At 28.2% G+C, this 26,643-nt stretch overlaps 1 protein-coding gene across 4 annotated transcripts in view; it reads right to left on the bottom strand.

Annotated features, from left to right (window-relative positions):
• LOC132919435 (carboxypeptidase M-like) overlaps positions 1–26,643 on the bottom strand; it is a 27,906-nt gene extending 1,263 nt beyond the window's left edge. For 2 of the 4 annotated variants that reach the window (XM_060981037.1, XM_060981040.1), the window contains exons 1-9: positions 20,881–21,040; positions 9,981–10,742; positions 8,858–8,991; positions 6,590–6,914; positions 5,901–5,930; positions 5,076–5,252; positions 2,978–3,096; positions 2,666–2,842; positions 1,809–1,901 (exon numbers count right to left, since the gene is read on the bottom strand). In XM_060981037.1, coding sequence (XP_060837020.1) covers positions 1,809–1,901; positions 2,666–2,842; positions 2,978–3,096; positions 5,076–5,252; positions 5,901–5,930; positions 6,590–6,914; positions 8,858–8,991; positions 9,981–10,728 — 1,803 coding nt within the window. In that variant the 5' untranslated portion in view covers positions 10,729–10,742; positions 20,881–21,040. Of the gene's footprint in view, positions 1–1,808; positions 1,902–2,665; positions 2,843–2,977; positions 3,097–5,075; positions 5,253–5,900; positions 5,931–6,589; positions 6,915–8,857; positions 8,992–9,980; positions 10,743–20,880; positions 21,041–26,542 lie in introns of those variants that run through there. The other 2 variants (XM_060981038.1, XM_060981039.1) reach the window with 2 other exon arrangements.

Below are 26,643 nucleotides of genomic sequence, written 5' to 3'. Positions count from 1 at the left end.
TTACTCACAAAATACATTCACATTTGTTAAATATATAACAACCATGATACATAAAATATACTTTTTAACATCATAAAATACAATTGTATTAATTATTGTACATTTAGGATAAAATATTTGGATTGTATTTTATACCATTTTAAATTGTTATTCTTCTTAGTTATAAATGTATTATTTTTTTTATCATATTTAATTTAACCTTTATTCTTTAAGTGTTTTTTTAGTTTACTTAATAAATTAATAAAAAACATTAAACAATTTAAATAACACAATTCTGATATTATTTTTGGATATGCATAAATTAAACTCATTAATAACAGATAATTAAAACAAAGACAATATAATATTAATAGATACCTGAGATACTAAAAAAATAAAGTATAAAGTCATTCATCTAATTTATTCTAATCCATAAATACATAAGTAGGTATTAACTATACTGTATTTAAAGATAATACCTATCATAATTAATAATTTCCCTTTATTAATTATTAAAGTAGCAAAAATGTTTGGTGAACCCATCATTTTTATTAAACAATATTTAATAAACATAATAGTTTTTTTTTCAGTTTCTTATAATTTTTTATAGGTAGGTACTGTTTTGTTATGAAACGAATACCAAATTAATAATGTTATCGTAATAATATTAGAGTAGGTACCTTTATGTTGTGTTAAATAAACAAAATCAGTATGTAGTTGGTGATATTTTTTTTCGTTCTATAAATTATATCAAGTTGTTCACATTGAAAATGTAAATATTTTTCATACATAACCCAGTCCAAATGTTAAAAAATAAAAATTGTTCACAAAATTCAAATCGGACCACTGGTATTACTTAAATAAATCTGTTTAACTCTTAGCAGTTTCCACCGGTAAATTAATAAGTTTAAGGCCGGTTAAAGAGAGCAATTTTAAGAAGCATTTAAAATATTTTAAAATGTTAAGTGATTTTAGGTATTTCACACTAATGTTTATCAATGTATACTTTATAGCCTTATAGGTATACTTAGGCATAGACATTTCATATATTATAATAAATTGTCAGTATTCCAAATTTCTTGCTCAGCTCAAACAGCATTAATCCTAAAACGTCGTACTCGCATATGCTAATTTTGTCTTATTAACGCATAGATAACATCCCAAAATATGCGTTCAGCAGTTCCAATTCGTGTTATATTTATAAATTATTATAATAAAGTGAATCGTCAATTGACCAATTATGAAACTTAAACATTGGCTATCTGGTTCTCTTTTGTTAAATTTTTAAGCAAATTATGAGCATTTTTAAACATCGATATTTTATTCGGAGACTTACCTACTCATAACTTGTCTAAAAACTAAAATAGGTATCGTAAGCATCTAATGAAAGAGAATAGGCGCACATAACTTTCTTTTTTTTTTTAATTTCATAATTGGTCAATTGTTTGCTGTAATATTAAAGCTAACAACACCGCGCAATTGAATAACTGAGCCGACCATCGCGGCAAGACGGATACAACACGGGCGAGTACCACTACGTCCTATTAATAATACGTATGATAAATACAATTATATGTTATTATAGTCGCGAAAAGCAGTTATTTGCGATGCCCGGAGAAAAGCACGACCGCCACCACGGCCACGGTTCTCGCGTGCCAGCTGCGCGACGTCGAACGCGCGTCGCTGCAGTAAGCCCGCAGCCCGTCCCGCCAGTTCCTGCTGGAATTCGGGGATGCACCCCGGACGGAGATCGTCTCGTCCCGGGTGCCGGTCATCCACGGCGGTTGCCAGGGTTTTAGGCGCGGCCTGTTCGCCGGCGGACCACCTACCTTGGACGTGTGCAGTGTTACGTTCAGCAGCGTGGGGTGTTGTTCCACGACCATGAAGTCCATTTCCTTGGGTATGTACCCGTCCCCGTAGATCTGAAATCAAGCGACACGGATGATGTGTTATATATTGTGTCGGAACCGGGGGGGCGTGTTCAGGTGGTTTATACGGGAGTGTATACGGTTCGCCCGACCTGAATCTTCGCTGTGCGCCCCCTCCCCCCACCAACCAAAAAAAAAAGTCTTTCAAATATTATCTATGCACCTATTTGTAAATCTCTGCAATCCTAGTCCACGAATTCTCGTAATTTTTTGATACCAACGCGGCCGGCGATCGGTTTAACGTAATAACTCTCGAATATTATATTGAGTGTTTTACGGTGAATCGATCACCTCCATCCTATATGCATATTTGTATACAATGTAAAAAATGCTGATTAAAGCTTTTATTGCGTTTTATTATATTAGTAGATTCTGATCAGAATATTGATGTTAAAAATAGTATTCTTTCATACTTTTGCATATCTCTAAAAAGATACGTAAGGAAGGTTAAAAATACATATTTTAGGTATCTAAAATAATTTTTAATTAAATTCTACCTAGCAATTTTTGTATACAACAGTAATTAAATAGTATTGCTAGAACTAATGTGTCTGTAAATAAGGTGTTATTATTGTCACTGTGATACTCAATATAAACATATTTTTTACGGAATTTATAGAACAATATTTTTTCCAAATAAAAAAAACGCTTGTAAAAATAATTGGTACTAAAGTTGGAAATGTGGGTATTATACATATTATTATATATGTGTTGTTTTGCATAGATAATAATATTATGTATAATCATGTTTTACTGACCTCAAGCTTGTAAACGCCAGGTAATAATATCCTCCAGAATTCACCGTACTTGGTCGTTTGGAATCCTACGTCACGACCTTTGATCTTAAGAGACGCTTTTTCGATCGGGTTACCGTGTTCGTCCATTACGAACCCGTGGACACCCCGGTGAGCTTCGGCCAAAAATTTGACGAGTGACTAAAAAAAAATTGTCGGAAATAAGTAAATGCATATTAGAGTATTAGACATGGTGCGATGATCAGCACTATTTATATATAACATAATCCAACGTAAATATATAACACAATATTGACTATATTATTGTGATCTTACCAATCGGTTTTCTTCCCAGAGTTTGGGCAGCTCGGAAGTAGGCGGATATTTACAACAAGATAATTCCAATGTCACTTCCATGCAACCGTACCAAACGTAATTAAAATCTTGCATACCTCCTACACGATTAAAGCATAGTATTAGATACAGTTATAAATTATAATGATATATTATTAAAATTAAAATAAATAAATAACAAATATTAAGAATAATAATTATATGTCCTTGGTAGAAAGGTGTAACGAAATATGTATGTTACGCGGTATTACTAAATAAACAAGTAAGTACAATGATAAACTATTTGTATCTGGTCATAGGTAGTGAAGGAGTTTAGTTCCATTCCCAACGTTGCATTATAAAAAAAGTTAAGACAGAATACACATTTTAAGGGGTCCTGTATAGGCAATTCGAATAGAGCGTAAATTAACTATTCTTTAATATTTATTGTTTTCAAAATGATTCACTAGAGTCTAGAGATTCAGTGTCGACATTGTTTTGATCATTCAAAAGTATGAAATAAATTTATGAGAACTAATTTAGTAATACGTTAACGTAAGCTTTTTTTATTTTATCAATAAATATTAATTCTTAATGATTTCAAAATGTTGTAAATTTAAAATTTGAATCATAATAATTATGTGATTTAAAAAAAATATTCACTGTTATTTAGTACAATCTCATCTGTACATTATTTTGTTAAAAAGAAAACGTCGAAGTTGCGTTTATCTCACTGTTAATGGAAATGCGTTTTTAATAATCGTAATGTTTCAATAGGATTAAAAACGGAATCGATGTCGATAGTTGATAAGTCTTATAAAAAAGTAGATTTTAAAATAAAATAAATATAATGTTCTTTTAACGCTGCAGTTGCCATCATTTTGTAAAATAATATTTAGCACGAAATCGATTATAAAATAGGCAATATAGAAAGTATAATAATATTATTGATTATTGACTATTGTATATCATTTCAGCTGTGCCCATTATAATAATACCACAGAATATAAATGATGATACACACACGCGGTACACTTCCGGGCATAAAAATAATAATACGACAGTCCTAGAATACAACTAGGTAAGTAACTGCACTATGCAGAGCTGACTGTTATACTGGCGTTATCCATGTATAATTATTTAATGTTTAAAACGAAAAACATGTATTTTCTGCGCCCGCGGAAATACCTATACTTAAATATGTATGTCTGGCAAGAGTAGTATCTGCATACCGTAGATACCTACTACAATTTGAGATTCGTAGATATCACTGAGGTAGCCAGTGGGTATATTTTCAATCGTAGTATAGATACCTATATAATAATATATATTATATAATATATCTATAATACAATACCTACATTTATCCACGCATGTGATCAAACATATAATGTCTTTGATTATGTATGCGCACAGTTAATTACATTTTACTAATAATAAATATTAAATATGTATTAAATAATTATCGCAATACTGCTGCGATACGTAATAAAAGTCGTTGTTCTTAAGGTAAACACTCGTTATATCGAAGAGTATCTTTTTAATGTTTTTGGAAATATTTTTTGTACATTTTTTTGAAGTCACAGTAAAAAGCAATTTTTTAAACTATATTTTGTATCTATCATCTATGTCATTCAAGTAAATTTTTTTTTTTAATTATTGAACAACAGTATACATCTTTAATTTCATACTCTGCAATGCCATATTTTGAACATAATTATTGTAGGTATGTACAAAAACTTCCAAAAACAAAGTATGAGTAGCAAAACTGAAAACATACATTATGTTTTTTTTCTCAAAAATGTTGTTACGTATGATGACTTCAAACAGTTCAAACTATGTAGAAAAAAATAATATTTTAAAATCATTCATTATATATCTTTTTTGTTATAACGAATGTAATTAGTGCGGCAGTTAAAATAATCGTCCTGTATGGATAATTAGGTAAGTATCTATATGATATGTTTAATAATTCCATTGTGCGTAGGTTTCTAAGGTATGTATCGTTATCGGTTCAAAGATATTTTCTTTATCGTCGTGAAAACATAATAACATAACATTCGGAATTACGTGCGCCTACGATGGTTTGACCGGTTTTTACCTGTGAGCGGATACCACGCGGCTCCGTTGGTGATGCCGTTATTGAACGTCGGCGTTCCTGCTTTGCATGCCACTCCTTGGTTCATCGTCGGGTGGTTTCTGGAGTAGGTCAGAGCCAAATGTTTAAACACGTCGTCGTCGGGCGTCAGCGACGGTGTAGAGGTGTAGCTCTGGAACACTGTAAAGCATAAAACACATAATTGAAAATAATATATGTATTATACAGGTATACCGGGACGTCCGACTAATGACGATGAATGATGATGTTGGGATGATAATATGATAATAAATAATAATATTATACATTGTTATAATAACATCTTGTCAGTGCTCAGTTGTCACGTCCGATAAGAATAATTATTAATTTATTTTACGCGTATTATACCATAATAGATATTATTGTAATAATTATGGCGCTTAAAACGTTGACGCGTGTATAGTGTACACCTACCTAGCTAATAGTATGCACCTATATACAAATTATAGTGTATCTATATTATATGCGCAATGTACATTTTAATTTATACTGATCATTTTGAAATACTGCGAAAAAAAAATAATAACAACACATTTTCATTGTCACGGTCACGATATGAACGGGAACATCACGATAAATACATTAAAATATAGAGACGTCGTTTCGAGTCTACGAGTAACTCCAAATCATTGAGTTACCTTATTTTTTCATTTATTTAGTATATTAATTTTATATATCGTATAGGTATATTATGTTTATACTATAGTCAATGAATGTACAATAGGTATTTTTAGGAACAGCGTATATTATTATTTTGCTATATAATTATATATACGAGTATATACTTACCAGAACACAGTGGCGATGAAATACAGAATCCTTTATAATTAGAATTTCGTTAGACATGGAAAATATCGTTTAAATCCAATTTTTTTTTTTTATAAAATATATGATTAATTTTTAAATATAGTACTCATAGATAGATTACTAACCTATGTTGGTCAACATATTATATAATCATGGTTTATAATACAGACACGTTTCGTTAGTTGAAACAAAGGGGATAAAATTAAAATAAAATCTAGAAATATAAATGAAATGTATAATATTAATACTCGTACGTTTAAAATTTAAAAAATCATGTTTTAATATTTTAATTTTTAGTAAAGGAACTGTAAATGCAGTAACATTATAACGTATCTAGTACCTATCTTAGTAAAAATGCTATAAAATTATATTCTATATAATAAGATATAAATTGTATCAACATTAAACAAATATCATGCAAATAACTACATAATATGAGCCCTTCAAATTAGATGAAAATATTATCTGATGCACAGATTATGCTTTAAATAATATTTATAATAATAATAAAAGTTTGTATTCTACTATTAAACTGGGTGTGGGTCTATATTTAATCGATCTATTGATATTAGTATTTTGTATTATTATTAATATATTATGATTTATGGTATGCAGTTCACAAGAGGTTATGAAATTATAAGTATAGCAATGATAATATATAGTCGACTCACTTGAGTTGGGAGTGTTATCAAACGGATAGCTTGCCACTAAGGCACCCCCGTGAAGTCCACCAGACAGAACAAACTGTATCTTGGACGTCCATTCCTTGACGGCATCAGTTTCCGGTTGTCCTCTCTTGTTGTTTTGCTTGAAATAGTCTGGGAAGTTGCGGTTCAAATCAAAACCGCGTGCGTTGTACCGGCCTTGGCCGCCATCGCACTGACCTTCGCGGGCCACCTCAAAACCGTCCGGGTTCATTGACGGCAACACGTGGATTCGCGTGTTATCCAAAAGCCATCTGATGTACGGGTCCACCGAGTAACTGTTCACCAAATACTAATGGACACAAACCAAATTTTTATTTTTATTTTTAAATTAAATAATACTAATACAATTTGATATTGTTGATTCATATATTATATTATCGTCCCTTGTAAATTTATTAATTTTTTAAAAAAATTTTTTTTAGCGCAGGGCTGGAATGCTAAATAAAAAGTAACGTTTTACCCTAAACTACAATACACCGTAAATAAAACAATACAAAATAATTTTTGGAAATAGCAATTCTTTCTCGCCAATCGCTATATTTATTTAATAAGTTTCGAAATTCTAAACGTCCCGAATAAATAAATAAACAGTTAATGTAAATATTTGTTATTTATTTATGACTTTGTCATTTTGTCCAATACCATATCTCTTTCTGAATCAAATATCAATAATGTTTTGATGAATAAATAAACAAATATCAAAAAAACACAAAAGATGTAATATTATTTTAAATTTAAAGGGTGTATTGATTAGATTATATTATTTAAAATTAATAGCAAATATTGGCTAGTTTTTATCTTGTGCTATATCCGAAACCGATGACTGAACGCACACGGGTATATGCGGATTATTATTAAAAATCTGATAGGGTAAAGTTATAAAGATTGGACGTTGTTAGCAACTCACAAATACCATATATATCAGATATACCGTTCAAAATATTTTATTAATTTTGAGTCGAGGTACGGGAAATAAGGGAACAATTACCATCTGGCGCCTTCACCCATGCGGAGGGCAGACTGCAGTGCTAATATGTGTAATTTTTACGCACAATGCAACCACGAAAAAACGTGGAAATATAAAATATTTACCGGAAACCGGAAACATTCGATACCAAGATATATATATTTAAATGTACAATGTACGTAAGCATAAGTCGAGAAACTGCTAGAAACATACGACAGTCTATAATCGTTTTTGTAAAATGTACCGTAAACGCGAAATATTCGTTGTACGCTTTTTATACGGTCGTCAAATCAACAATTAAAAATAATTTTACGGATTATTATACGTTTTATTCTTACGGGAAATAATTTCTTTGAATTGAATTCTCAATAGTTTTACGGAATTCAGTTGTATACTTTGTGCACCACAACTCGCACATTTAAATCCGGCGGTAAACAATGTTTCCGAATAGATTGTTTTTATATGTATGTTATTATTGCATAATAATGCTTCCTTTAAACAAAATTTCGCATGAAAATTAAAATCAAAAGTAACGCGTTCAAGTGTAAACTATAATAATAATATCTCCAATGGTGTTAAAACGGTTATTATTATACACGACTCCAAAAATCGTAAAAATAATTATAGAATTTTTTTTTTTTTTTCAAGAACTAGTTTAAGATTTATCATCATGAATAAATTAAAATTTAAAATTTACAGTTATGTATTATGTAACTGTATGTCTGTATATGCATGTTATTACGGCTAAACTATATTATTATTGTGTATGCATATGTGATGGCGTTAGCGTGCACGGCGATTGACGTCTGCAACAGTTGTCAGTTTATCAATAATTTCAGAATTCCTAATGTATTATATAAATATATGTATGTATGGCGCATTATAATTATATCCAATAGATTATTTAAATAACTACTGAGCATCATTTATTTTCGATTATTTTATTCAAATCAGTGTAATATAAAATAATTGTATACGAATACTACATTACAAATTACCTATTCAGATGGAAAAGGGTTGCTTTAACTTTTGAATACGGCATATACATAATGGCAATCAATCAAAGAGTATGGAATCTTATTGAAATATGTTATTTCAATATACAATAAATCGTAGAAGTATAATATATAGTATATACATGTAAAATTGTACATTTTTAGAATATTTTCAATTGTCTGCACGGCTGTATATTATATCTATTAGTTATTACCTATTGGTAATAGCCGATGGGTACTAAAGTTTTATTAGGTATAGACTATAGTTACCTGAATAAGATGCAACATGAGCTCTCTGCCAACCGCTTCGTTTCCGTGCATATTAGCTACGTATTTGACATCTGGCTTGCCAATCATGTGTTCGTACGGACTGGAAGACACCACCATGACCCACAAGTCACGACCTATAATATTTAAGTTTTTTTTTTTAATTTTATATTGTACATTTTAGATTGGCATTATAATTGAAGGTAATAAACATATATTATATTATTATATACGATTATACAATATTATACGACGATTATTTCAGTGTTCTTACAATTGTTACTCAAATTGTCGAATAATATATTTTAAAGTTATATAAGCGATATTTACACATAAAAACAAGAAGTACACATAAAGTACATAATATATATTAATAATAGATATTATTATAATTTTATTTATTATTCATTATTAGTTATTACAATATTAATAGTTCTTATATTATACTGTGTAACTTAAAGACTAAAGTATACGATATCGAGCATGATAAAAGTTTCAATATAATAACTAATAACAGCTGAATTGCTCGAAATTTTTTGTAAAAACTTTAACTTGTTACTAGAATTTTGTGAAGTATGTAAATATTTTTTCACATGTTGTAGTGCTGAAAAATTTTCAATCTGGAACGCTAATAAAATAACATTTAATCTGTATAGATGATAGCGATGGTACTATAAGTATACTTATAAGCTTAGACCTAGTGAGCTCTCTCGATAAAACTAAAACAAGCACATTCCTCTAGTTTTAAAAACAGTATGTGCTTATTGCGCTTATGACACACTATATAGTAATTATATTTTACAATAATAATACTAAATGGTTTATATTTTATATTATAAGCAAAATCGAAATCAATTAGAAAATGCATACCGGGTATGTCATACGTACTCAACCAAGACTGAAACAATATAATAAGCCAATTTTACAAAAAGGAGACATAACCGCACTGTTGTCCAGGAAAACAAATCAATAATATTTAGACACAGGGTCTTCGAACATAACATTTTAAATGTGAATCATTAACATCGTATTATGTACAAAGTATAACAGTAGAAAATAATAATGTAAATAGGTATTAACAATGAGTAGAATATACTATATATAATTTTATAAATGCGAGGCTTACCTTGGACGGATTTTCCGATGGAATAGAGAGCTGTGAGGTTGGGGAATCGAGATGATGTGGTCCTCAGGAACTTGGTCATCTTATCGTAGTCATGATACTTAAATTCGAGCTGATAGTTTTGATCCTGGACCAGGTCCTGGGAACTGTAGTGCGGGCCATACGCAGAGTCAACGGCATAACCACCGGAAGCTGGTGATGGGTTACCAGGGTGATGGTAGTTGTTTCCGACGGCGCGGTTGCCCACATTCTTGCCCTCGATCACATCGCCAGGTACGGGAGACCCGGCACGCGTATACTGTGGTATCCTGTGATTGTTTATCGAACCTGAGCTGATCGACTCCTGGGCTTCCTCGTCTAACAGGGGCTGATCCTGCTGCAACAGAGCTCCTCCGTCGCCATATTGTTCGCCGTACACGGTGGAAGCTAAGCCAACCGCGTCCGATTGCTTTCCATGTTGCAAGTGTTTTTCATACTGTTGCGACGGTGATGGGTCTTGGGAATACGTGTCCGGTCGAATTTTGCTCTTGATTACCTCGGCGCCACCGGTCAGCTCCTCCGAATCGTAGTACTGGTGTTGTTGCTGTTGCTGTTGGATGGACGATAGTCGTTTTTCGGATTGACAATGAACTGGCAGCGCGAATATGGCGACCGCGATTGTAACCACGACCAAAGTCCGAACCGACAGCAGCAGATGCGAGCGACGACCGTCAGCTCTCGCCCGGCACGTCGTCGCGGTGGAAGGTGCCATCGTTCGCGATTAGTCTGTAAACACACAACATGCATGATTAATATAATAATTATGTTATTGTCTTATTTTAATGTTATATCAATAAATATTATTAGGTTTAATCATATGATGTCACATAGAAGAGTCCGGAACTCTAGTTAAGTCATTGAATGATTGAGTACTCTGTGGATTAAATCAAATTAGAACTAACAAATCATGAGCATCGCGTAATCCATAACGATTAAAGACCCATTCATAGAGTCTATATCACAGTTGTAAGCTTACCACCATAATATAACTATTAAGTATGTACCTACACGTCCTACACATATGTCCTTCCATAACCGTACAAAAGAAAAAGCTTATTCAATAATATTCATTAAAACTGGATTTATACTATTTCCAATAAACGATGTATTCGATTTTACTAACTACGTTAATTTCATATAAAAATTAAAACAATTATTAATATAATTTATATGCATGCAATGCTGTTATAAGTTTTACTTTTTTGTATTATTATTATTTCAATTTATTTCCATACTTATATATTATATTATTTTATCACATATTAGTATATTACCTATTAGGATAATATTTTAATTATATTATTCTTTTAGTTTTTTCTTCAATTATAATATGTACAAATATATATATATAAATACTTTTGCTTTTCAAAAAAAAAGGTTTTATTCTAGCAATAATATTTTTATATTTGTATTAAGTTTAATTATTTTACAACGACTAAAATCAAAGCTACAGTAATGAGTAATTTTTAATTTTTAAATGTCTAGTTATTTATCACATTTGATTATTGTACAAATGATACAGATTGTAAATAAATATTTTTGATAAAAAAAAAAAATTTAGTTTATTTTACCGGAAAATAAAAATAAATGTTTGGCTTTGTACATAACGATAACGTGATGCCTGTGATGGTTCAATAGAATGAAAATGCGAAATGCATTAAAAGGTGCAGTAGAGCTGTGTGCTAAATATTAGTGGGTTTGATAATATCGAATACCTATTATTATACTACCACTACGATACGAATATACGATATGTACACGCCCTTGAAAGATATTTCGTCTATATTAAATACGTATTCATTGCTACGCTAATGATATAATTTAACCTAAATATAACCTATACAAATATTGTAATGCATAAAAATAAATTATAATATAATTTTATAATCCCTTTGTATAATCCGTCTTTTTTTTATATCGATTCCGTGAGTCTACGATAGAGCACATCAATTTAAGCACCGTATACTTAAATACGTGAAAGGTACGCGTATGTGTAATTTTTTATCCATGTTATACACTATATATTAAAGCTAATTATTACATTATATTTATAATAAATATTATTATATGCATTCCACGACGATTTGTTTAAAGACGGTTCTCGTAACAGTAAAACGTGTTCATTAAAAAATGACTAATACTTAGGATAATCGTAATGTACATGTTATACGTACAACTAGTATACAAAGTAGTCTTCCTATGGTCAGGGTTGCGGGAAGGTAACGGGTTTATAACTGCTATTACATTATACACGCGACCGTATTATAATATAATATGATACAACGAGAAACTGAACGGTTATTTAAAAAATGTACTTCAGTGGATATTTAATTAAGTATACAGTATACGATTGTAACCGAATGACTCGCCTGCGCGAACTAAAACCTCCTGCCTGACATGATTTTATAATAATATATTCAAAAAAACAGAATATCCAAATAATACTATCTAATATGTTCCGTAATAATAATATCTTTATAAGCCGTTGTCCTGGAAAAATCCCAAAAAACGGTGTTTTCTCTTTTTATTGGATGACCTATCCTATACAAACACGTTCTTATATCGATTTACCTATATATCATAAATTGAGCATATGACACAACTGCATGGATTTTGCACCCGTAAGTATACAGTAAATTGTCTGAGGTAGGTTTTAAACGAAAATAATAAATTCTTGGTAAAACAGGTATTTAATATTAATATTAATATATTAAATAAAATAAATTAAAAATTATAATATTTAATTAATTAAATAAAATATTAATATATTTGTAAGGTAATATATACAATATATTGTAATTATATTTATGTATACAGTATACAGTATACACATATCGCATTTAGTCATATAATGAAATCATACACACAAATGGAATAGATATAAAATAATATTGACATAAAATCGAAAAGTTCTAGTAAAATTGTTATTTTTATTAATAAATATTTTTTGATAAGTGTGTATTATTTATAAAAATGAAGATTTTATACATACATATACGTAGGATCGCATTAGGTACAACATCGAAATATAATGTCATAATAACGAATATTATGAAATAACAACATTTATTTGAATATAATATACTTGAACTTTAAGATAAGTATGAGTGGGTATTTTTCGTTTTGGGTATAGGTTAGGTAAAGGTTAGGTTAGCAACTCTCATAATTTTCAATAAACGGAAAAGCCATGTACACGACCATTAGGATTAGTTATTATACATAATATTATATTATTATTATTCAACGCAAAAACATGATTTGGCGGTCGCTTATTTTTTCCCGAAAGTATTTCATTGTTTGTGTCACTTTCCGGATCTCATCGGTATAATAATTATTCGCGCTCTATTTCCACCTAGCCGGAGCGTCCGCGTCACGTATACTTATACACTATTATAATATATGTACACACACACACACACACACACACACACGAATAGAATACTCGTATAGAATATATATATCTATACTACTTTATCATCACGTTCGCTTTAAACACGTGTTTTTTATTTATATATATATCATATTAAATTTATTTCATATTATATTTTGCATGTATATAGCATATGTGGTATTACCTACATTGTACGAGTACCTATACGCATATAATAATGTGCCAGCCGTCAGAATTTCAAAATCTTGAGAAACGCTCATCATTGTTGTTTCATAGGCAACTATATGGTAATACGTACGGCGAAAACAGTTTATGTTGAAATACTAGAGGAAGAAATGTACAGCTGGGGAACTGCACGAATGTACGAGTAAAAAACAAAATAGAAATATAGCCAATATAGGTTTTCAAAATTGTCTCAGACGAATCGATGAAATCGCCACGGCCGACCTGTCCGATCGAATCATATTATATACACAGCTGTAGCTGACATAGACAAAAACTGGAACACATTATTAGCATGTATATTATATAAATATACAAATTTGAAATTTGCGAAAGGTAGGATCGACGAATCCACATTAAAATGAATAGCTATATTACCTGTATATAAGTATCAAACGTCTAAACGACTCAAAATATTAATGTATTCGTTGAATAAAATTCCCCTGAGGAAAAATTGCAGATATGCACACTGTCATTATAGGTATATCGTATATAGTATTATAAACAGTATTGTATAACGTATAAGTATCAGAGCATTCAAATTATATTATATTACAATGTACGACGTATTGTGTGTGTTATAGAATACGTATAACATGTGAAAACATTCATAATTTTGGTGTTAAAATAAACGCTATACAAAGTACAATGGACAATAGACAATAGTAAAATAGATAATTAGCATAAAACGTAATTATTATTAGAATTAAAATAATTTGCATTAGATAACTTAGTGTTATAAAATATGATATTATGTTATTATTGTTATTTGTTTAGTGTTTTAGTATGTCGTTAATTTTACTTTCGAGCGGTACGCATTCGTCGAACAAAAAACACACTTTTCATCCGTTTTGAAATTTTTACTGTCATGTCTACATATCATATATGCACATATTTTTGTATACAATATCGATAAGAGTTATCATATTATCAATATAAATTAATTAAACCGTTGACCACTATAATATAATATTATAATAATGTTATTATTTTTCAAATATTTGGTAGTTTTACGGAAAAAATTTGTATACGTTCTAGGACGGAGCTTAATAACAATATTCTTGTCGGTTTTATACGGTAAATATTGAGATACGGGTGTTGGGTATAAAATTGCTCAGGCCCAGGTTATGTTAGGTTAGACCAGCGATTTTCAAACTTTTTTTTACGTACCACTTAGGTATATTATCAATCAGTCGCGTACCACTAATGACTAAAAATAGAACGATCCAAAATCCAAATTGTACAGTTAAATACATTTTTTTTAAATGATAAGGCAGTAAAATACTACAACTACAGTATAATTATTTTTTATTTTTTAGTTTTTTCAAATAAGATATGAATTAAATAATTAAATGGATTTATTATCCAAAAATGGCTCTTCGCGTACCACAGTTTGCAGAGAACCGCTGGGTTAGACCAGACCATTTAGTGGAATGGTGGAGATAGTAGCCATAACTTTATTCCTAGGTTAGGTCTATGTGGACATTTCCTCTACACTTCTCTACTAAGTTATTATATTTGCATATAAATTGTAATAAATATAAATTGACACTAATACTTATCCAATATTATTCACCAAACATGTATACATATATGTATATTATGTATATATATTCCTATTTTTCTTTAATAATGTATTTATTCAAATGTTGATTATTGGAATTTTTTAATATATTTAACACTTAGGACTATATCTTCATTATTTAGATTTATAAAGTACTAAATTAACTTAATAATTTACAGTAAAAAATTGGTTTTCATTTGAAAAAAAGAAATTGGTACTTTACTCCTTACTTAAATGATATAACAAATCTAAGCATTTGTTAAATTTGGGAAATAGCCTTGCAGCAGTTGCAGCTTACCTACTAATTCTTAACTAATTTTATTCCTCATAGAAGAAAACATTATTTTGTGACTAATTAATTATTACCCATTGTATTATATAAGGTGAGTTACTGGCTAAGCCGCCATTCCAAGTCTTCACTTAGTTGCGTCTATGAAGATATAATTAATAAGTAAGTTATTTACAGTAATAACAAATAACTTAACTATTATATTTTACATAAACATTCTATACGATAATAAAATTGAATGAATTGAACACGTACTATGTCACACTAAAAAAAAAGCGTGTGCAGATTACAGATAATTACTAGATTTTGGGTATAAATCCACGCGTCTAAAGATAATAATGAAAATACAGTGAAGTATTAATAATTATAGGTTTACATTTTTGTGTGTAATTATACAGTAATAATACGCGTTGTTTACAAATCGTCAACATATTCCATTGTACGTACATAAATATATAATAAACAGCCATAAAAAGTAACAATCGGTAACACACAATTGCCGGATGTAACTTTTTGCAATCGTATGATTACAATACAATTTATTATAATACACCGGCACCACGTCATATTATTGCTGATCGTTGCGTAGTGGTGAATGGTGATAGAGGTCCATCGTCCATCAATAATTGCGCGTAAACAACAGAGTATATACTAAGTTATATGTTAATAATTGTTATGTAGGGGTGAATACCGTCAATGGGTAATACCATTTACTAATGTTTCTAAAAAATGATTATGAGTTTATGACGTTTGGGTTTACACTTATACTTTGGATTAGTAAATAATGATATCGTAATCTTAAATTTAACATAGGATAATTAATTTTATGAATTTTATCCTCATCAAAAAAGCATTAGAAATTTTTATCACATTTCATTTAAACAATTTACAATATCGACATCATTATAAGGTTGTTTTTATTTAATTAAGATGCAATATAATCTAAAATTTGTAAAAAAAAATATGTTGTCATATTCAAACTATAGTTACATCAGTTATTTTTTAAAACATATTTGAATACTGGTCATAATGTATTGAGTTTAATAATACATTTTGAATTACCTACCCGTTTTAAATGGAGTTTTAATATGATTATAGTATTACCATATAGTATTTATAATCAATGGTATTACCTCGTCATAGGGAGAATACTGGTTATATTTGATAAAAAAAATTAAAGAGAATATTATTCTTATGGCCATGAAATTCGTATCTACTATAATGCTGCCAAATTATGAATGCTTCGATTCTTAACAGAACTACATTGATTCAATTATTATTTTTATAGATATTTGATTTCTCGCTTAGGTAACCGATATTCCCCCTCCCTTCTCCCTTATATATACCAGATCCATATAATACCTACAGTTATATTATTTATGTAAAACCAATGAGTAATAATGAGTATAGTCACACTACATTAGCTAAGTTAGGTATTAAATAATTTAAAATGCAGTCAAAAGGATATCGGCGCACAAGTAATTTTCTCTTTCATCTCTGACCTATGCGCTGTAATATAACAAATTTACGCTCAGCAAAATAAATAATATTGTGTTGTTAGCTATTATATTGTTAGATATAATATATCTATAACTTATAAGCAATGGACTATACATTAAACATTTTTGCTCATCAATAGGCAATAGCTGCTAGGAAACGCTACATAAGAAATAATATTATGTCACTTATTATTATTACTGCAGTCATTTATCGATTGTCTTCAGTGTAGCTGAAGTATAATATATACCTACGTAGGTACCTAAATAATCAGTTGTTCATGAGCAGTGAGCACCTATAATATTAAAATGTTATATATAATTAGATATGTATATTATCGTATATTGTATAAATACTTTCCCCGGAACAAAAGCTATTAAAAAAAAAAATGCATTTTCTCTTTTTACTTGTGGAAAATGTTAATTCGATGATGGTAATATTAATATACAATCAAAAATTTTTTACAATACCATTATAATATTATATACTGCATATGTACTGGTACCTACATCATGATATGCAATTTAATAGCCACGCTGCAATAAACTTCATTATTATGAAAACGACAATAATAATATATTTCCTTATGCATAATGTATATAGATAGGACGTAGATACTATACATATTATACGTGTAACGAGTATGGCCATGTGTAAAATGTTTATAACTTGGGACGCGAAATGTTTTAATATTCCATTTGATTACTTTTATCCTTTTTTTATGTGGATATTTATTTAATAATAATATTATTATATTATGTAAAATATAGTGGAAACTCCATACCTCTAATAAATAGACACCGTGATATACTTTTATAGCGGCTATTAATAATAATATGGCTATTAAAAACATATGTCAAGCAGAAAAAGAATTTAATATTTCATTATGCTGTAAATATTACCTAAAACTCGAAATACTAGACATTTAAAAAAATATATGTAAATAAATAATATTTGCTGGTGTATCTATTCTGAATACGTATATAGGTTTAAAAATATAAAGCTATGTATTATAATTTATCTAGATTACATACGACTCATACGAGTAGGGTAAATATTATGATGAACCTATAAACGAAGAATATGCGCAGCGTACAGTCATGGCCAATTAACTGCAACCGCATCCTACTTGTGTAATAATTTTTGCAATATGCAAATCAAATAAAAATCGTCGCGAGTACATAGAATATAGTGCATATACACAATGGATTTCCGAATAAATGAACCAGCCGAATTTTCTTTGGCCTACTGATATATAATATAATACTGTGTGAAATAACGAGTGTAGATAATGTTCGTGTGTATTATATATCTATATCAATAAATCAGTTTGTAGTTTGGTATATATACAAAATAATAAAAAATCCAAACATGATATTATTGTAATGGGCTAGCAATTTACTACTAATTCTAAAAACTATTAGGAGATAAAGTGTTGTTGCATGATTTTCATACAGATGCAATTATTATAATAAAGATGCCGAAAGTTTCACGGAACCGAGTAAAAAGTTTTTTATCATTTTTATCAAAATAAACTATAATAACCACAATATTATAATTTATAAAATAATAATAATGTATTCAATGTTTTTTTATTTTTTAATTAATAACAGTGCGTGCATTAATGTAAAATATTTATAATACGATATTTCTTGATTAGACCCAAAACCCGAGACGCGTATAATACATATTCTGTCTAGTCCACGACTTTAGTCGTCTAAATCTATGAAGCTATAACTGTATATCCGTATATTATATTAGGTATTTACTATTTACATATATAACGCACTGGCATCAAAGTCCGTAACGAATTTTACGCACGCAGTTACATACTAACACGTCGGTATCTAGGCGACGCACTTATTTTTAATCGCGTTGTGCACGTCATATTATACACGATGTATGTAAAGAAAACTGAATAGACGAAAAGGGTTGTCGATGGCTGCTATAATTTACGTATAGGTATTTAAAAAACAGTTTATAACAATTTTAGCGAGTATTAGATCGTCCATAATGTTATAAAAATATTATATTTGTGTCGTTTAACCACATACCTATAACAATAGTTGTATCGTATGTAAAGCAGGTTAATAATGTCAATAGATATACCATATAGAATATTATAAGAAATTCATGTTACAAAATGGAGTGAATATTATTTTAAAAACGTGTGTATGATAAACATCATAATATATTATATTTATATAAATATATATAATATCGCGCGTACACCTGCTTCGTGTATAGGAATGCTTATATACACGCATTATTATGACAATACGAGACTATATAGACGCGGCCTAAATAAAACACGACAATGCAGCAGCGGCGATTCGTCTTCATATACAAGAATAATAATATACAATATGTGGGTCATCGGGGCAACAGTTCGTGGCGCGAGGGGGCATTGTCTGCGGTGAGCTCGTGATGTATATCACAGCGGTTTATCCGAAGAGAAAGAGACACTATAGGGTGATGACGCGGTATATATACGATATGCCTACCCACAGTACATCGCGCAAGAGGCGCTTCTCCGGACACGAGGTCGTCGCAAATCGAAAACAGAGACCGGACGTCCAAAGAAATACCGATGACGCGAATACTACGCGGAAGGCACGCGACCGTGCGCACAGAGAAATTACGGCACTTAACCCGGTTATCGGCTTGCTGACCATAGGATTATTATAAATGTAATGGGCCCAGAGGTATCTCACCGTGTTTGTCCCCGGAAAACACAATTTTCCTCATTTATTAATTTTTTTATAATCTATTATTTTAAAACTATGTTTACGATATTATTAGTTTGTTTACTCTCGAAATTATACAATATATTTTTTTATTAATTTTGAAATAACCCGTATGATTTAGATCTGACACAAATTTTATACAAAAATATACTTGGTTTTGATCAATTCTACGTACTAAAATAAAATTTTAAAAATATGATGTAGACATATTGAAAATACTAAATAAATACTTAAATAAATAATTGAACTTTTTAATAGATTATATAACTAAACAATACAGTAAATAAAATTATAACGAACGGGGTTTCTCAATTCATTACACAAAAAATAAAAATTTTAAATACTTGCTAGGACAAACACGTAAGTAAGAAAAACATCGTAAATAAAATCATCAATTTTTCTGTATCATATAATTACATAATTAGTGAACCGTGAGTTGAAAAAAATATAACTACAAAAAAGTTCAATATCTGCCATTAGTGTAAGACTAGGATAAGTAAGATAACGTTAAGTAATTCATGAAAAAAAACTATTCGTCGTAAATGATAGGTAGAGGTAATAGCTTCTCGAAAATCATATTTTTTCTATTAGGATAATGTAAGCAATATTTTATTAATAATGATGATGATATTGTGAGGAAGATAATCGATTTTTGTTATACACATGAAATTAATAACCAACTAAACTAATTTATTATTACCGAAGCCTTACATATTACTCTCACACAATTTTCCTCAAAATACGACCTTCATTTAATCGTATAGGTCCCATATTACTATATTAGTTAGAAAATATAAAAAGTGTAGAATAAAAATTAGATAAAAATTTTCAAAATGATTGGTGCATTTATATCACCAAATAATATTTTATTTGTATTATTTTTCATTGTCTATTTCCTATTGTAATCCAAAAAAGAGTTTTATATAAAGACATTAACTACTTTTAAAATATTATATTCTTCAGAAATAATAATATAATAATTAATAACAATGTGTAGTGAAGATCTAATTAAATTAATTGCTTGGTAAAAAATAAAGATAATTATTTTTTAAACTTAAATGTAAAGTTACTTAACGTAGATAAAAATAAAAAAAGTAAGTTCAAGGAAATAAAAATATTTTAAATGTCTATTAATATTAAATTGTTTATAATACCTTTAAATTTGTATTTGGTTAGATGTTTCTTGATTTTTCATAGGCGACTCTATCCGTTTATAATGTTGTTTTTTCAAGCTACAAAAATTTGACATTAAACGACGACTCATTCTAGTCTGGATCGAGACTGACTCAAAAACTCAGTTTTGTCGTATCTGAACTGGTTTCCCACCACTACGTTATCATTCTATGCAATAGTAGCGTGCGTGCGCCTGTCCACTTTCTTCTTCAATTAAGTATTAACCATTAAACCATTATAAATTATAATATACTTTATGACAGATTGAAAGAGTCTATTGACTATGGAGATAATTAATTTAATACAAAATACTTTATAATTTTGTTACGCAGATTTTAAAATGTAATAATTATTAAAATTCTTTCTCTTTATTATATCATATATTGTTTTTCTGATCCCTCGCACATTTTTCCTTTAAAATTACGTCACGTTTTTCCGATGTCTTCCGTATTCTGTAAGTATACCTACACTTTATTATATATTATGTACTGTTAAAAATACAAAATGAAAATATGTAATAACTTCATTGTTTACTATCGATTTTGTACACTGTTAGTATTATAGCTAGGTAGTTAATATAATTACCTTCAGGTATAAAATAACATATATTATCATTTTTCATTATATAATTTATTTATATGATTTAATATACAAATTATAATACGATTAATGTAGTTACTAGATAGTATATAATATGTATCTTTAACTTTATATTATTCAAGAACTTTGAAAATTTATTGTGGATATTATATAGTAGCAATATCAGTCAACAAATATCATTAAATTATAAATACATTTTTAGCCTTAAATTTAGTATTGTTATTTTTTTAACAAGTTTATATACGCATAATAAAATATAACGATTATATAACGATACTATTGTCTATTCCTGAGTAACGTTAACCCGATAATAATAATTTTATTTTATTATAATTATTATTAGGTAGATAGACGTCATATTATATTATAGCCAGTATAGGTATATTTAAAATTTTAAACAAAATATTACGAATAAAAATGGAAGCCATAATAATAATATTAATAATATTATTTATGTAATCTTTAAAATATTTGTAAACTTCAATAATCTGTTATTTTATTAGTAGATACGCAGTAAAATCATTGGATTATGAAATCAGGTTTATCATAAGCTAATATACAGCGTTTAAAAATATATTTTGTCAATATTTATATTTTACGACAAATAAAAAAATTAAATAATAATATACCTATTATAATTATTTAAACATTTTTTTTTTTATATGCCCGTTTATATATTTTAAATATTTTCAACTTTTTATATATATATATATATATATATATTGCAGTATGCTGGCAACTAGAGCTCGGAAGTTGTTGCATTTGCATGTTTTTTTTTGAACTGTTAGATTTATTGCTAAGTGCAGAGCTAGAAATTCGTTCTAAGACACTACGAAAAACTTACCAAAAGTTTATAGTGCATATTTTTACAAATTTAGTGATTTTTAGATTTTAGAGCATATATTCTTAATTTATGAAGATTTACTATGAATATTTGTAAATAAAAAAATAAATACATTAATATTGAGAGATATTAGATATTCTTGTATCGTATTTTTTTTTTAAATTATGATTAAAAATTAAAAATTAGAATTATTTTTATTGTTTTGCTTTTTACGTGTTTATAATATTTTATAAAATATTTCTGCAAATAATAATTTTGTGTAAAAAATAAAATATAAGTGCATATTTAGTACTTTTTAAGTGCATTAAGTTCCGAGCCCTACTGGCAACATAATAATATCATACTGTATATTGATCAGAAAGTTCACAGAAAATAATATATGGATCATGAGTTATAAACTTATAACAAACGGTATACCACTTTTTTCTTATAATACCTATACTATTGTAAGAACCTTATAAGTATATAATGTACCTTGTGTTAACATGTAGGGTCAATATATTTATATTAACTACTATATAGGCGCGTATTATTATATTAGTTTCACGTTTTCACGCAGCATCTAATATGTCAAAAAATGAATTGATTTTATAAGGCATAGGCACAATAATTAACTACATCTCAACTATATATGTATACACAGCAACTAACGTAGTCTTTTAACAACGCGCACGCCCGCAATGTGTTTAAATTTATCGGGTCAACGATATTTTATCGTGGTGCGAAGCCTGGCGGAGGTTGTTTTTACCGTTATGCGCCGTAACGCATACTTCTATAAAAACTATTCTAAATGGAGTTCACAGAGTATCCTTGTGCGTTGTATACTACTCAGTATTTACATGACTAAAACGGCTTTATGAAAATATTGTATTTATTCTATAATGACACGTCGTCACAAACATTATTATAATATATTTGTATAACTGACATAGGTATCCGTAAACCGCAAGGCTGACTGATCAGATCGGTATGTGATAAGCTGATTTTTTAAATTCAAAATTCTTCCTATGTTATTCAATTAGTAATAGGAAAAAAAATGTAATATCGGTCAATAACAAATTATTAAAGCTTTATATTTTATTTTTTTACTTGAAATGATTTTTTAGTATTTTTCAATAGCAATGTGTATACATTATGCATGAAATCCAAAGTTTAGATAGTTATAGCGAGTCGAGAACTGTCATGATTTCGAAGAACATATCTTTACTACTTACTAGATATCACATTGATAATTTCAAAAACAATAATGTTGTTTCAGAATATTAAATTAATATTTATAAATAAATAAATATACTAAATTAATAATAATTAGGTTGTGGTCTAAAAATAAGTAAAATATCAAAAATATCATTATATTTTATTATGTACCTATACAAATTATATATTTTATGGATCAAAAAAATAATAGTTAAACATTTATGTCTTATACTAATAATTTTAAGACAAATACTTATCGCCATCGCTTTTCAAAATTACAATAATAGTTGGAAAATAAGTGACTTGCATTAATAATAACATCAAATTTAAATATTATAGCATATACCAGGCATTAAAACAACAAATACTTATATGCATATACACGATTGTTATTATTTTTTTTTATATTAGGAGAGATTTTAACTAGATTAACGATTAACCATGGTTAAGTAAGAAGTTATGTTTAGTTATGACGCGTGTGTTGCTAAAATTCTCAGGTGATCACCCATCCGGGAACTAACAACTAGCCACTAGCTTAAAATAATTGTTATAACTTATAATATAAATAAAGATAAAAATTTACTGACTTAATAATTAGTGTAAATTCAAATACGATTATAATAAATTAGTATAGATAGGTAAATCACTAAAGCTGTACAGGAAAATGTATATTTATTAAGTGCTTACAAGTCAGAGAGTTAGAAGGTGTATGGGTATATTATATACAGTGGAAAAAGTTTAAATGTTGTTTCGAATCGTTCAAACTTTCAATCCCAGACACCTAACATTTCACCAACTACAAAATGTATATTTACAAGATAAATAATAGTTATTAAACGATTAAGTAACATACAAGCCTAGCATACTATATAGGTTTGATAACTTTACAATTAATAAGAGTTAAGTAAATAAATCATATTCACGAATACAAAGAGTTCAATAAGTTTAGGAACGGTCATTAGACTAATTATTGAGACTGATAAACGATAATCTGATATATTTAATGAGGTTATTAAATTTTTTACATCATAAATATACAACAATATTATCTGTTATTGCTCCACGAAGGTATTAAAATCTGCATACAGTAATTAAGAGTTTTCAAACTTATTGATCACCTGGTATATTGTATAAAAACAAATGTTTAGAAAATACGGAACACGTCTTGATAATAATTTTACTTTTTAGTACAACATAATAATTTATTGTACTTAACCTTTAAATTTTATTATTTAAATTAAAATATAATTTTATATTATCAAACGATATTTTAAAATTTGCGATTTTAAATATATTATATATAATAGATTATACGGATACCGGAAAAAAAAACCACGGAAAATAGAACACAAATTAAAAAACATTATTCTAAATTTAATTTTCTATAATTAATATTATATAATATTTACAAATATTTAAATTTCAAATATTATTGAACTTAAATATTTTTAATGCTTTTATTTTATATTGATAAAATATAACTTTTTGTAAAATATAGAGTAAATAATTTTTTATTACTATAAATTCCATTTGTAGAGTTTTTTATTCATTATCTTAATGTATTATGTGTTATTATTTGACTGAGTAAAATTTAGTTTTTTCGACATTTACCAATGCGTTATACAATATACACTATTTTTCAGCTTTGTATTAATTAAAATGGAAAACTTTAAATATAATAAAAGCGGCTAGAAGGTAGATTTTGAAGGATACACTTATATTGCTAAGTAGGTACTATGGTAAAAATAATTTTACTTTGAAATGTTCGACAAAAATACAACTAATTGTCCTGGTGATTAATAATAATTATAATAGGTAAAGATTTTAACATCTTTAACTTAAAGTTAAAGTATATGTAATAATATTTTTAATTAGTTTTAATAACTGCAAAAAACTTACAAATAACAACTATTATTTTATTACATATTGATACTATATACGTATAAACATAGGCGCAAATAGTGAATTTGGGGGGAAGGTTGTATATCAGGTATATACTGGGTACTTTTATAATTCTTTTAAATTATTACAAAATATCATTAGTTTTAAGGGGCTAAGCCCCGCTAGCCCTTTCTACTTGCGCCTATGCGTATAAATCCATAATTATAGACATATAAAAGTGCAGCTATATATTTAAGTGTAAAATTATCCATATCACATATTCACATATGATAATATACCTATTAGTTTCGACTGTTTCGAGCATTTATGAATATAATATAATTAATAACGCATACGGAGAAGATATTATGCTAGTAAAATAGTACATGTTCATTGTTCATTTAATTTAATTTAAATGTATTGTTGAATAATAATCTATTTGTATGAATGTGGAAGAGGATATTTATTTAACACATTATTAAATTACTAAATGATATATTATTGTTAGTTGAAAAATGTAAAAATGTGAATAAAAAAATCAGTTCAACATAATATTATATGATACAACAAAGAGAAGAAACATAAAATAATACAATATTATAATTGTTTATCTTTGATATTTTTATTCCTTGTGGTTATAATTAATATAAACTAAAATATTAAAGTTATCTAAAACTATAAACTACAATATATCCAAATAGGTCCTATCAAAAATTGATTATAAATATTAACTAGTATAACAAAACCTAAATAATATAAGAAAAATATTAACATAAAAATATAAAATAATAAAAATACAGTATTTTATATTATTCAGTAGGTACCTAGTATTGACACGTTACCATAGATCTTATACTATACCTTATAGTATAAGGTCTATGCACGTTACTAACAATAATCAACATTAATAAGATAATAACTATATTATATGCATATTATTATATTATTTATATTGTATGGCTAATTAGTAACTGCCATAAATTACCTACTAACTAATGAATAATGAGCCACAGATTTATAAAACAAAAATATAAAATATAATAAAAATACAAAAATATAATATTGTTTTATAAATCTGTGAATGAGTGAACGAGCAAAAAATGTATTATACGAGTACTTACCAACTGATATGAAAATTATTACCACTCATATTGATAACGTCTGAAATACCTACTGCAAAAAGTGTACACGTCCTGCGCCTGTTCTACTCGCATCCGCACTG

This window comes from Rhopalosiphum padi, chromosome 2 (genome assembly GCF_020882245.1).
Source record: "Rhopalosiphum padi isolate XX-2018 chromosome 2, ASM2088224v1, whole genome shotgun sequence".
In the NCBI taxonomy this organism is placed as follows: domain Eukaryota; kingdom Metazoa; phylum Arthropoda; class Insecta; order Hemiptera; family Aphididae; genus Rhopalosiphum; species Rhopalosiphum padi.
This window is presented reverse-complemented; position numbering and strand designations above follow the sequence as displayed.